This window comes from Bemisia tabaci, chromosome 2 (assembly GCF_918797505.1).
Source record: "Bemisia tabaci chromosome 2, PGI_BMITA_v3".
Lineage (NCBI taxonomy): Eukaryota > Metazoa > Arthropoda > Insecta > Hemiptera > Aleyrodidae > Bemisia > Bemisia tabaci.
Window position 1 is genome coordinate 56,625,900 of NC_092794.1, and position 13,769 is coordinate 56,639,668.

General features: G+C 39.5%; 1 protein-coding gene across 2 annotated transcripts in view; it reads right to left on the minus strand.

Moving 5' to 3' along the window:
* Nucleotides 1–730: 730 nt before the first annotated feature.
* Nucleotides 731–13,769, minus strand: part of LOC109030194 (trypsin-1) — a 33,260-nt gene continuing 20,221 nt past the window's right edge. For both annotated transcript variants that reach the window (XM_072295909.1, XM_019041032.2), the window contains exons 3-7: nucleotides 12,547–12,709; nucleotides 11,838–12,046; nucleotides 8,877–9,079; nucleotides 4,051–4,105; nucleotides 731–1,293 (exon numbers count right to left, since the gene is read on the minus strand). In XM_072295909.1, coding sequence (XP_072152010.1) covers nucleotides 1,169–1,293; nucleotides 4,051–4,105; nucleotides 8,877–9,079; nucleotides 11,838–12,046; nucleotides 12,547–12,709 — 755 coding nt within the window. In that variant the 3' untranslated portion in view covers nucleotides 731–1,168. The remainder of the gene's footprint in view (nucleotides 1,294–4,050; nucleotides 4,106–8,876; nucleotides 9,080–11,837; nucleotides 12,047–12,546; nucleotides 12,710–13,769) is intronic.

Here is a 13,769-nt window from a genome sequence, read left to right on the forward strand (position 1 = left end):
CTAGATTTAAGCTTAAATCTGATTGAATCGAGAGTATTTTTTCTTGTCGATGTTTTTAAGAGTCTGGACTCTAGATATAATGTGTTTTTTTCTAGTGATGGAGAAGTAGAGTGACATGTTTGAAAAGTCCGAGGTTTTTGAAAATTCGAGTAAAAGTATTCTGACAGTATACCAGGTAACTTCTTACGGGGGAGGGGGGGGGGGTTGTGTGGACTAAAATTTATTTTATTCTGTGATATTTGAACCTCAGGGTGTGATAAGCTTCCACACACTTTTCCGACATTGAACGCATTTTTCAATCAGCCTCGATTTATAAATATACTTCACTTTTGCCTCGTGGTACCCTTAAATGATAATTGCTGTTCGACGTGACCTATAGGGGACGTAACAAAATAAGAAGATTGAAATGATTTATAAATACAAAAAAAAAAAATTATATTTTTGTTAAAATTTCCAGAGAGTATTGCAAATTTGACAAAAAATCGTGTTCATTTGATTGGAGATTAAATAAATAATAGATTCACCCTAATATGTAGCATACATTTTTTGGGTTTTAACAAATGCATCTCAGTCGAAAAAGAATAGAGGTGAAAGCTTGTTCTTTTGTAATTTTTTTTTAAAATTTTGTTGATTTTTTATAGATAATATATAATAATATATAATATTAATATTAATAATAATAATAATAATATTAAAATAATAATAATATTAATAATAATATAATAATATTAATATTTATTATATTTTATATATAATATATTGAACTGAAAAAATTATTTAAGTTACAATTTACGATTTTATACATTCATGCATAATATTCAAAATACATTTTTACAAAATGAACTGAAACTTCACGGCATTGTGAAGTCTTGAATTTGTCATGAATCAAAGTTTGAATCTGCGGTCACATTTGTAAATTAACAATACCTTCTTAAAAGTTTTAACTTAACGAGCATTATGTAGTATTCGGGATATCTTTTCTTTTCGTCTCGCTTGATTTAAAATGCGAATTTATGTTTGTCATCGTTTCATTCGGGGGATGATGTTGTCAGAGCCGGTCGGATTTTTTGCGGATGTAATTTTGGCTTCGATCGCATGAAGAGATTTTCGCGGGTGATGAGAGAGACAGCTTCGTTTGTACTGAGGGTGCGTGTTGGTGCTATTTGTACTAATAATAACCACAGGAACATGTGTCAAGTGTGTTGTTGTTGATCCAAGTGAGGTAGCGATTCACTCTAGAATAAACGCCAGGGTAGTTTTCTTGGGCGCAGCCCTCTCCCCAAGAGACGATCCCTGTTAAAAATAAATCATTTTCATTTGCATTAGCTGTTTTCTCAACAATTTATATGCGAAGCAGGTATGTTTTTAGGAAGGAAAGATAGTTGATTTTAGATATAATGTCGATCAATTTGTCCCTCCTCTGACGCAAGGGCGTCTCTTCATCTCTACACGGGCCCTGTAGTCCATGTCAGTCCATGCTTTCTGGGGTTCACTTGGAAATGTACACTGAAAAAAAAATCTCGGTGTATTTACTAAGAAAAGGGTAAAATTACCAAGAATTCAGGGTTCTGTTTGATCCCAGTTTTTTCTTGGTAAAATTACCATTTATGGAATTGGTAATTCTACCGAGAAATCTCGGTAAAATTATTGAACTTTCTCGGTAATTTTACTGGACCTTTGTGAAAACGCCAATATTTTTTATCGACTGTGGTAGAATTACCGAGATAAAATGGCAAAGTTACCGGAAATTGATTATCAATAAAAGGGGTATTCTTACCTGGAAAAAAAACAGTAAAAATACTGGTTTTTAACTAAGCTTACTAGTCTGTCTTGGTAAAATTACCAATAATTGGTAAAAAAAAGTGAGATGGTAAAGGTACCAACGGACCTTGGTAAAAACGCCGAGAATTTTTTTTCAGTGTAGATATGCCCCAACGAGAGAATCGGAGTTACATGGAGTTACATGGGGTTATATGGACCAAAGGGCTCACAAGTGATTGAGGCACGACCTCACGTCAAAGGAGCGACGAACTGTGACATTTCAATGAAAATTATATAAGTATTATTTTCTCTGAAGAAAAAGAATTCTTGCAGAATATCCTACACAGGATAAAGAAAGGTCAGTTAAAATATCAAGTTGTACTGTCTATTGCATGGTTCTGAGGAGGTATCTCAATTCAATTTTTGGTCGGTCTGTTTTCCCCTCAAAAAATTGTGGACCTACCGTCCGTTTTATCCTTTTTAAAACATTGCTCGGACCATAATTTGAGTGTTTTGTTCTCAGTTGAATTTATTTAGTTCCGATAAGGCTGCATATTTATCCTTCTAATGGGAAATTTGTCCTAGGATGCATCTATGTTTGATTGAACATTCCAGTCGAGTAGAAGAATCGTTCTCGGCCAGATTCGGCGAAGGAGAGAGGAAGGGTAAATTATGGAATTGCGAGAAAGAAAAAACTAATTTCGTTATGCATCCGAGCAATATAGTGTGGTTTGTCGTGGCTTGAGCTTTATGTCGGCGAGTTAAGAGGCGGAGGGGGTGGTGAATGAGGGAAGGGGGCGGAGGGGGAATGAAGATTAACCCCACGTCCGTATTTTTGGCTGTCTTTGTGTTTGTTACCATTGCTCAGTTGCCACCACTGTCAAATATTTTATAGTTCACAATCAGGATACTGCCGCGCTTAGGAAGGACGCTGCATAACCACTCGAATGTTGCCACATTTGTGGTGGGAATAAGCTTACATTCTATCTCTCCTTGAGCTTTTTACATGTACTCTATTTAATTTTAACTGAAATTTGCTTAAAATCATCCGAAAAATCAATTTTTCCAAGAAATTGATGTGTATGTGATGGATTGATGATGGATGTGTATCTTCGGTGATTATCCATGACAAAATTGACTCAAACTGCATGTTACATGAAATTTACGTTTCAATCTCAACAGCTGCTTTAAATTTTCGAAAGAATTCCGAGGGAGCTCCCACATCCCCCTTACGCCCCCCCTTTCGAAATGTCTGGATCAACCCTTGCATGGTCGTTTCCATCAACCGTTCTAAATTGTGGTAAAGTTATCTCATTTCTATCTGTTTTCACCTTTAAGACCATTTCACTCGACTCCGCTAGCACGGTTTTACCGATGAGAAAAAAAGTAAACGAGTATCTCTCCTCTCAATCTAGACTGTCGGGAAAAGAGGACGGGTAAAAATTCGTGGAGTGGTCACCGCAGCGCATTTCATTCCGGGTCCGATTCAATTTATGCAAATTAACCCCACAATCTTGGCACAATTCACCTCCCATTAATGGAGTCGCCCAACTCAACCCTATTCGTGGCAAAATAACTCAGCTTACAACCCCCGCCCCCTCCCTCGATAGCGGCGGCACCCCCAACACGGGACGTTTCCCTCAAGGACCTTCGAGACTCCTCTTCATCACTTACAAATGATCCTCGTTCTTGTCTACTTCCCCCCCTTCCCCCTTCCCCCTTCCCCCTTCCCCCTTCCCCCCTTTTTTCCCAGAGCGTAATCTGACGAGTGTTGTTTTTATAATCAAATTCCGGCGCAGTGGTCGGCTCATCAAACCAATATTATTCCCTGTCGATGAGGGACGCGAGAGCCAAGTGGATTGAACAAAGCAATTGACGGAGGATGGAAAAAAATCTCGCATTTCGGATTGCTTTTTGATTACCATATACGATTTCTCGCCGTATCGATGGCTCTAGTCGAAAAATGCGTATCTGCACTGCGATGTTTCGGGATCTCCGATCATGTTATATGTTTATACAAAAAAGCAAAAGGAACTATTTCCAATGGAATATGAGCCTTGACATGCGCGTATTCTTATCGGTCTCAGGACCCATATTAGATGGAAGATAGTTCTTTACAAATTTGGTAGGTAAAGTTCATCATCGAAAGGAAGGAGTACAACCAAAATATTGCACTGAGTTTTAACGCACGTTGGCAAACTCACCAACACTCTGTTTCAACTTTAGCCATCGATTGAGAAAATGACACGCATACATTCATCAAGAATACACAAGAGATTAAGTACTTACCGACAATGTGATAGTAAGTGTCGTTTTGTACATGCAGAGGTCCTCCACTATCTCCCTGCAACAATGAAGTAATATTGACCGTTAAAATTGTCCTTAAAAATAATGAAAAGTGGTTTTTTTCCACACACTATAGTACTGTGCTTTACTATCCGCTGTGAAATTTCGGTCACATGGACCACTTGACAGCATCAGAAAGAATCGAACACCTTAATTTATGATTCCTCATGAAGATTGCCCGTGAAGGGCGGTGGACATTTTGAAAATTTTCAGATTCAACTCTTGACTGAAAAATCAGCAAATTATAGTTCTCATAAAAGCAAACATTTTGCTAGCCAAAAAATCAAAGTATACTCGAATCAGATTGCCACCGCACTAATTTCAGTTCGTTTCACTTTGCACTCCACATAAAAAAAAGAGGTAGGGGTTGTAGGATGTTATAGGTATTTCCCATTAATTGTGGTACACTGGAAAAAAAAACACATTGGATCTAGAGTCCAGACTCTTAAACACATCGACAAGAAAAAATACTCTTGATTCAATCGGATTTTTGCTTAAATCAAGAACCAAGCCTCCTAATTTGAGCGGATTTCCTTTTGATTTAAGCTTAAATCTGATTGAATCAAGAGTATTTTTTCTTGTCAATGTTTTCAAGAGCCTGGACTCTAGATCCAATGTGTTTTTTTTTTCCAGTGTAGCACCCCAATAATCAGGTTAATAACACCACGTGCTGCGGTACTGCCCCAACTTGCGTTACGGTATTACCACAATCAATTAGAAATGCCCATATCAATCAACAAATTGGGATGTAGTACCAACATTTTATGGGAAAACCCCTTACACTTTTTTTTCCCGTGTTCATGTACACTGCAGTCTGTTTATAATGGCTCTGTCGAATAAGCTTAATAGACATTTTTTTCGGTGATCAGGATCAATCGAGTTGATCCATCGAAAATCAGAATGCAAAGATGAGCCGGGGTCTCGAGAACATCAGGGCTCAACGCGCGGATTCAGGGAATTAAATCGTCGAAAGTGTGGGTTCTGCCGGGGAGCGTGGTAGCGTGGTGCCCCTTGCAGCCCCCTAAGCAAGAAACACCTAAATCCTAATCGAAACCCCCGCGAGATACGCTGTTTTCGATCGGCGGGGCAGCACGCTTGCTCCCGTCGGGATTTGCGGCATCCGGTTAATTACCGTCCATTTCCATGTGCGACGTTGCCGAATCCAGCTCGGAAATCGGGAGTTTCCACGGTGCGGATCGGGGGGCCTTGGCGATGTTGCAAGCCTGGTGGACAGCACTTCAACTCGCCGCCAAACTCCGTGGTTCCGTGCACTTCTTGCTGGACTCCGCCGGGAACTTCCGTCTATCCTTACGTCCTAAAGTGGTCCTCTCGATTTTTAAATATTTAATTTTCCCGAGCATGCCCGAAGACGTAAACACAAGACGATAATTTTTGGCCAATTAATGGATTTTTTTAGGGGATCTGACCGCCAGACAGGGCACAAATTAGCAGCACTATGTATCAGGGGTGCGGCTTCGTTCAGTGAATTAAAATGATTAACAATTAACGAGGTGTCCCGTCAAAACATTATCGGCTTCCCACGTAAACACAAATAGAGACAAATTTTTTACACGGTAAACAATGAGACATTACGACGGGCCTTCAAACTCTGATGGAGTTTTCCCCCGAAAACCCTGATTTTTGAAAAATTCGACTTTTCGATAGATTGATGTACGCAACGGAAAGTTATTAAAGTAATTTTCGGACTCATTTGAGAGAAATACATGAAATTTGCCTTATGTAGACATTTACAAAACAAATTTTACGTTCATTTTCATACGCACAAAGAACGGGTCAGATTTACATCAGGTATATATACAGTCAAATCAGGAATTTTGTCAAATTCCTAGGCAAATTTTCGAATTTTATGTTTGACTACCTGTCCAGGCATTTGATTAAGGGCCTAGTTATTTAATTAAAAGCTTAGGCATTTGATAAAGTACACCGAGGCACAAAGTGAAACTCCTTAAAATTCAGGCGAATAGTCAAAGAAACCTACTGTCAGCCAAGTGACAAACATAAATGTTTTAAAACGCAATGAAACAGAAAGGAAAACGAAGATAGCATGTTTGCACTTTGAGGAATACCACTATTCGACCACGTAGGAGGCCATTTTACCTACTTGCAAAAGTGAAGGCGAAACGCGACTCAGTAGGTAATGAACGTTGTGCGATGGAGCTAGGATCGCCACAGCTGCAGGCACTTTCAACGCATACTTTCGCGTTATTAGTGATACCACTATTCAACCACGCGGGAGGCCATTTTGCCTACTTGAAAAATTGAAGGCAAAATGCGCTTCAGGAAGCGCTGCACGCATGTGCGCGGGTCGCGACCCGAACACATGCAGTTATGTGGCGACCACTGCATGCACTCTCAACGCACTTTTGTGCCAATCCTTTCTATTAAAAATCTTATGGGGAACATGCTGAGCCCAACGGGTTCAACGTTATGAGTATGAGTTGCCATTTTTGAAATTGTCAACAGGGTTTCAAACATAATCGATTTCATTTGTAATCGTTTATATGACAGTGTCCATAGTATCTCCGTCATACAGGTCATTCATTCAGTAAGCCTCAATTTTGATTCTTATACAATCTACGCCACAGTGAGGTTAAACTACTTGCTTTACATCTTTCAATTTCAATGCGTGAGTTTTGGCGTGAATTTTGAGCCTGATAAACGAATTGGGTGATTCTTCAGTTGGTTTTTTCACAGTACCTCATGGGCGGTTAATTGGTATGAAAATATGCGGGAATTGAAACCGTGAATCGAATATGCGCAAGCTTGAAATTCTTAAAACTTTAGCCAATGCCTACCACAAATCTATCGGCGCACATTGGATTGAGCCAATCAGAGAGGTCAGACATTAAAGTTTTGACCAAAACTGAAAATCTGGATGTTTATTTCGTCACATTTTAAATTTAAGGAGTGCCTCTAGCAGAAAATTTCACGGGGAAACCAAGTCAACCAATTTTGGAACCCTAAAGTTTGCATCAACGGAGTTATAAGCGTTTAAAGTTTCCAAATTTTGTGTGTTTTGTGCGACCATTCCTATTGGCTCGAACCTCTGTGCGGCGTTATTTTTTCTTCCAATCTTGTAGGCGTTCTTTGTCTCCGAAATCACTACTCTCCGATATCAATAATTCTATTTTGAGATTGAGTGGACTATAGCCCCATTTCCTGTCCCAGAAGAGGCCACAAATATATGTAGTTAGACCAGGAAATCGGAACTTGACCTAACTTTACCTAACACTCTCACACTTTATTCCGACGCAATAATTTCCGTGGGAATGACATCATTCACGGAAAATGCAGTTTTCCGGAGGAATGCGCAAGACTGCCATGCTAAGAAAAAACGCCATATAAACCTTCAAGCGTTGCCAAATTTCCTCTGATAAAACACGAATTTCCTGGTAAACTTGTGCAAATTCTCCTTCCAATTTTTCAGATAATTTTGTGCGCAATTTCACCCAAAGTTTCTGAAAATTTTAATGGAAAACATTCATAGCTTTCCTCAAAAATAAACATTTCATCGAAGGAAATTTGGCAACTCTCGAATGTTCATAGGGCGTTTTTCCCTAGCACGGCAGGAGAGCCGTACGACACATGCAACACTGGGCTCGAAAGTTTAACATTTTTCCGGAGTCAAATGACGCCTTATTAAAAGCATAGCCGAACTTTTAAAAGTAGGAACTTTCAAGCGGAACAATCAGCCGGGAAACTCGCTAGTCGGGAAACATTTAGAAAACAGTATTCGGCCTCGGAGCTCGCGAGGAAAGTTCATCGAATGAGCGATGAACTTAGGCGCTTAGACAACCAATTAGTTGTGCTCCAAAATGAGCCCGCACTTTTCTCCGCTGGAATATTCATGTGCAACAGGATGCGCAGCGTTTGCTTGCCGGAGAATACCTGTCCCTGTCATGATTCCAGTATGCATAACAGTTGCTGTGTTCCGTTTTTAGTCACAGGCACTACATTTCCATCACTTTAGGCACTTTCAAACTTGGTACATCAAGAATTTTGGGACGCTGAATACGAATATATGACTCAAGTTCTAAAAATACGCAATCCTTTTCAAATAAAAATAGTGCATTTTTTCGCAAAAATACCAGTCTCCTGCGATTTTCAGGCCGCAGACTTGATAAGAATCAAGTGTTTTGAAAAACCGCCTCAAAACACCTCTGATACTACGTTTGAATCAAATTAATCGAGGAATCGGAAAAATACAATTTTCCGAAATTTTAAGGTCGCCATCTTGAAAGGGAATAGGTGTTTCGATTAATAAGCGTTATAATCGGGTCACCAATACACATATAAACATGTAAATATCTATATAAAATATCCACATGATAACGGCGTCTTTGTAGTCGTGCAAAAATTAATTTTCAAATTTTGAAAGATAAGTTAGCATCCCCAAAACCGACAACGCGTTCACCCTTAGTCCAGGGTGGCATGAACCGGAAGAAAAAAATGAAAGATTGGAAATTTCAGTGAAATATTTCATGAAATTTCACGAGGCTGTGAAATATTTCATCTTATTTAGGGGCTAGAGTATGCAACCCACACTCTAACACACAAAAATAAGAGAAAGTCACAAAACTTGAGAAGGAACCGGTATTATTCAATATTTTTCATACATTTTTGAAATCTCATGAAATATTTCCCGTGCGATTTCAAAACTTTCTTTTTCACGAAATTTTATCACCCTGCCTTAAGCTATCGAAAAATCGAGGTTCTTCAATGAGGAAATTAAATGTGGTCTGGGTTACCTGACAAGAATCTTTTTCGCCCTTTGGATAGCCGGCGCAAAGCATGTTGTTTGTTATCCTCTTCTCTCCGTACTTGGTTTTCTTGCACTCTGAGTTTGACATGATGGGCACTTTCACTTCTTGCAGGGTATCTGAAACCTGCCCACCTTGCTTTGTTACACCCCAACCAGTCACAATCCCGTCATGGCCCGTGTATGACAGTCCTGCATATAACAAATTAAGAAATAATCAGTAAGTTTCGTCATTAATTCAAAATCATAAGTCGAATTTAGTCCGTGATTCCCGAGCAGGGTGCCATGAAACGTAAAAAAAGAATGAAAGATCGAACATTTCAGTGAAATATTGCATGAAATTTCACAAGGCTGTGAAGTATTTCAGATTTTTCAGGGGCTAGAGTACGCAACCCGCACTCAAACACACAAATATTGACGAAAGTTACGATTTTTACATTTTTCGAAACATGAAAAGGAACCAGTATTTTTCAATATCTTTCATAAATTTCTGAAATGTTATGAAATATTTCACGTGAAATTTCAAGATTTTACTTCTCATGAAATTAAGCCTCCCTGTCCCTAGGAATTTACAAGCGGCTTGCGTGTAACCCGTCGAAATTACATTAATTCCATTGACGTAGGACATGTATAATTGGCAAAGAACCTAAGAGGCACGACGCGACCCACGACCCCAGCTTTCAGCGCCTCGAAATCCTGGTGATATTTTCCGCTTTGCTAGGGAGTTAAGTTTAGTTGCCGATTTGGACCGAACCAAACTAAATTCAAGTTCATTGTCTTTACCACACGCACTCCACCATGTATGGAACCATGCATTAAATAAGTATGTTTGCATTCCATTTTTCTTCCCTGTACAAAGCAAATTCAGAAAAACTTCAAAGAATATAATGATGGTTTGTTCCCCCTAGGAAAAGGAGCGGAGATTTTTAAACACCGCAGACGAGATAAGTGATTTGGGAGTTGCATTGTCGATTTTTAACGTGTTATACGTTAATTTTGATGTAGAAACTTGGCTTTAAGAGGTTTAATTCAATACCTCTCTTTCGTGTCGTCTAATGAGATATCGCAATCGACTCACTGGTTATCGATATGATCAGTGAGCTCAATCAAAATCCTCGGTACAAACTTACATTTTCTGATACGCTGTCATTCTGCCGTGCTAAGGAAAAACACCGTATAAATATTCGTATGTTGCCACATTTCCTCTGACGAAAAATTTATTTTGGAGGAAAATTATGCGTATTTTTCCTTAAAATTTTCAGATATTTTAGATTGAATTGCGGACAAAATTTTCTGAAAAATTGGAGAAAAAACACTCAAAACTTCCCCAATATGTTCATTTTTTTAACAGAGGAAATTTGGCAGCGCCTGAAGGTTCATACGGCGTTTTTCCTTAGCACGGCAGCATTGAACAACTGGGTCCAGCTACCGATATCCCTTACGATCTGCTGCACCGGAACCTTATCTTGATTCTCAATCGGAGTTCCGAACTAGTTTGCTTTGTTCCCGGGGAGAGCGATTCGCGGTGACGGGATAAGTCGCTCCAGGTGTGAGCACGGACGCCTTAGGCACGACGACGCCGACGCCTTTGTCGGAAACCGATGGGCGGCCAAAGGCCTCCTCGCCTCGCGAATATTCATGAAATCTCATCTCATCTCAAAGGAGCGCTTGTGTACTTGGCGCATCGTCCGACCCTCGCCGTGAGATAATTCGGTTTCTCCAGGCATCGGAACTCACTCGTGCGCGCTGGCCGCTGGGTCTTTGGCACGGTCATGATATCCGATTGACAGTTCCTTGGTCAAGACTCCCCCCCTCCCCCCCAAAAAGAACAATTTGGAGACTATTCATTGAAAACTAGGGCTCCCATTTCCCGGAAGTAGTTACAAATTTTGGAACTTTTGTGATTTTCCTGAATTTTTCCCGGAACTTTTGAAATTCCCGAAATTTTCCGGGTCTTTTGCATTATCCGGAACTTTCTCGGAACTTTTGACGGTCATGGAGTGGGAGAAATTGGAACAAAAAAGTTCCGAATCCCGGAACTTTTGATGGGAGCACTGTTAAGGACGCATAACGCTCTTAGGGAGGGGCGTGAAAGTGCTTAATATGACGAGAGAAGAACAGCAGGCTGATTATTGAGATTGATAGACAAAGCTATAGGCCCAGAAGAATAAAGAAAACTGTTGCGATCCTATCGGTGGAAGCTGCAATGGAAAAAGGAGGTAAGCAATAGAGTAATTAACGGCAACCGACAAGAGACCGTACAGATTGTCTATCATTTCTCTTCTTCGTCTTTGACAGCCACTTATTTCAACCAAACCAATAGGATCGCTCTATTTTCCCTCTGTCTTATTTGTCTATCAATCTCAATAATTAGCCTGCAGGGCCGCATCACATGACGTTTGACGCTGTATTCTTTTACGTGTAATTTTCATTTCTTCTTTTACTATTTTATGAATCTTTAATATTTTTCCCTTTTAAGGACCTCCGTACCTTGTCTCTGCATACTATAACATATTATGACATCGTGATTCATAATTGTTATTTTTGTAGTAATGCTATTTAAGATAAATGTTTCAATATTACTAGGTCAATTTTACATAAACCGTCAGTTATTTATGCGTCCAAATTTGATCCATTTCCCATATAAATCTTAACAACTTTACATTAGATTTTTTTCATTTTCTTAACTCATGCTTTCAACCTCTGCCATGCAGTCATTTTGACATGCTGATACAAGAAAAAATGCTGATTTTTAACCGTTCGATAAACATGTCCTTTATTTATCAATCCTAAAAGTCTCCAAGACGACGTGACCCGTAAATAGAAGGTAGTCTTCACATTAATAAAATTAATAAATAGAGAGAGGGAAACTAGAAATGGACGGAAAAAGTGTAACTGAAATCTTGTCACTAAATTCGAATAATTTTTGACGAGAGAAAATGATTAATACCTGGTCGTGGGAGACAGACAGGTCGGAGAAGCTCGTTCCATTGAACCTCCTCGTCCAGACGTAACAGAGCGATATCATGGTTGTAAGTACTCGGACTGTAGCCTTTGTATCTTATAACCGTTTTCACTTTACGATCAATGTGATAAGTTTCGTTTTGCGATGACCTATCATGGTCCTTGATCCGGACTACTATGTTCTTCTTGTCAAATCTAAAAAAAAAAAAAAAAAAAAAAAAAAAAAAAAAAATTATTTCACAAAAAAATGAAGCGAATGAAGAATCCCCCATTTACGACATTTAAAAATCCCCCCCCCCAAAAAAAAAAAAAAAAAAAAATGTAGGCAGAATACAATAAGTAATAGAATGGTGGAGTAGTTCTGGGGAAGCACTAATCTGAGGGAAAATAGAAGCCAAAAATATCGAAAATAATAATAATAAAATAAAAAAAAAAATTACAAAACGATTGCAAAACTGAAGAAAATAGTGTTCGATCTAGGCAAGTGCATTGGAACTACTTTTTTGAGACGACAAACACTTTTAAATATCTCTATCGAATGAAAGATGTTTTATTTCGTTTCAGCCTCACCATCAATATGCACGATTCCTTTTCGAAATATTTTCTCGTGGTGCTTTAACCTTTTCAGAGGATGTTTTCCGTAGCCATTTTAATTCTTTTTCTAGCATAATTTGAGATAAAAGTCGGTCACATACCCGTAAACGCAATGAGCAGCCGTGAGTGCGTATTTTGAATTGATGAGAGTTGCCCCGCAGTAAAATTTGTTGCGGTAAAGAAGATGGGCCATCCATGGATAATAGTTCACGTAGGTTGTCTGTCCACCCACGATGCGTTGCTGTTTGTTCGGGATTCCACAGCCTGGAATCAAAAAGTTTCAAATTCTAGTACGTTTTCCGAAACCGTTAGGACCATCTATGTTTCATATGTATGTACTCGCTTTGTTTATGCAATATAATTCATTTTTACGCAGCATGCTGTTGCTTCAAAATTCTCAAACACGAAATATTTTACAGACCGCCAACAAAGAACATCCGGTAATTTTTCAAATTTTCGATCCCCTTCCTCTTCTCCTTCCAATATCAGGAGTCTCTCTGCAGGGGCGTAGCTAGGAAATTTTTCTGGGGGGGGGGCATGGGACCACCTCTCGTGGTGAAGAGAGCGGGGGGTGGGTGAGGAATGGAGGATCCCGTTTTTCTGGGGGGGGGGGGGGCACGAGATTTCTGGGGGGCAGGCCCCCCCAGGAGCCCCCTAGCTACGCCTATGTCTCTCTGTAAATTTTGGCACATGTTATAGAGCCCTAAAAACTCCTCTTCCTACAGCGCCTGATTTCATTCATAAACCATCCTTGAGCGTTTTAACTTTGAATCTCTTGCGACAGAATTTATTAAAACGCAGTCATAAAAGAATTGTTTTCGCAAGAAAGAAATTCTGATTACGGTCGTTCTTGCATAGCGCATTCATTTCGATCCTCGGTTTGAAAAATCCTACCTAGGAAACAATTGAAAATATGCCTGCAATAAGCGTTTGAAGGGTTCACAAACAAGAATTCAAACAGCGCGAAACAGTATACACAGACAACAGAACCTAACACCAATCGCGAAGTGCATGCTGCTATTACTAAGCAGGATTAATTTTATTGTTTGTCATTCGTTATCGGGTTCCTCAAACGTCAGAGACCAATCAAAGGAGGCAAAAAAGGAGCTCTGTAGTCTTAAGCTTTAATTAGAATCTTTTCATCGGGCCGAGAGTTATTTCAGCCTCTGGCAGTTTGTGATAATTGAGCTCCGATTCATTTCCTCTGTAAACCTTTGCGTTTTCTCCGAGCATGCGGAGCAGTATCGGATTGTAATTAAAAACCTCTCCAGATTCCACGTGAAAAAATGTGAGAGGAAGTTGAGACCCCACTTGATCAACCCAA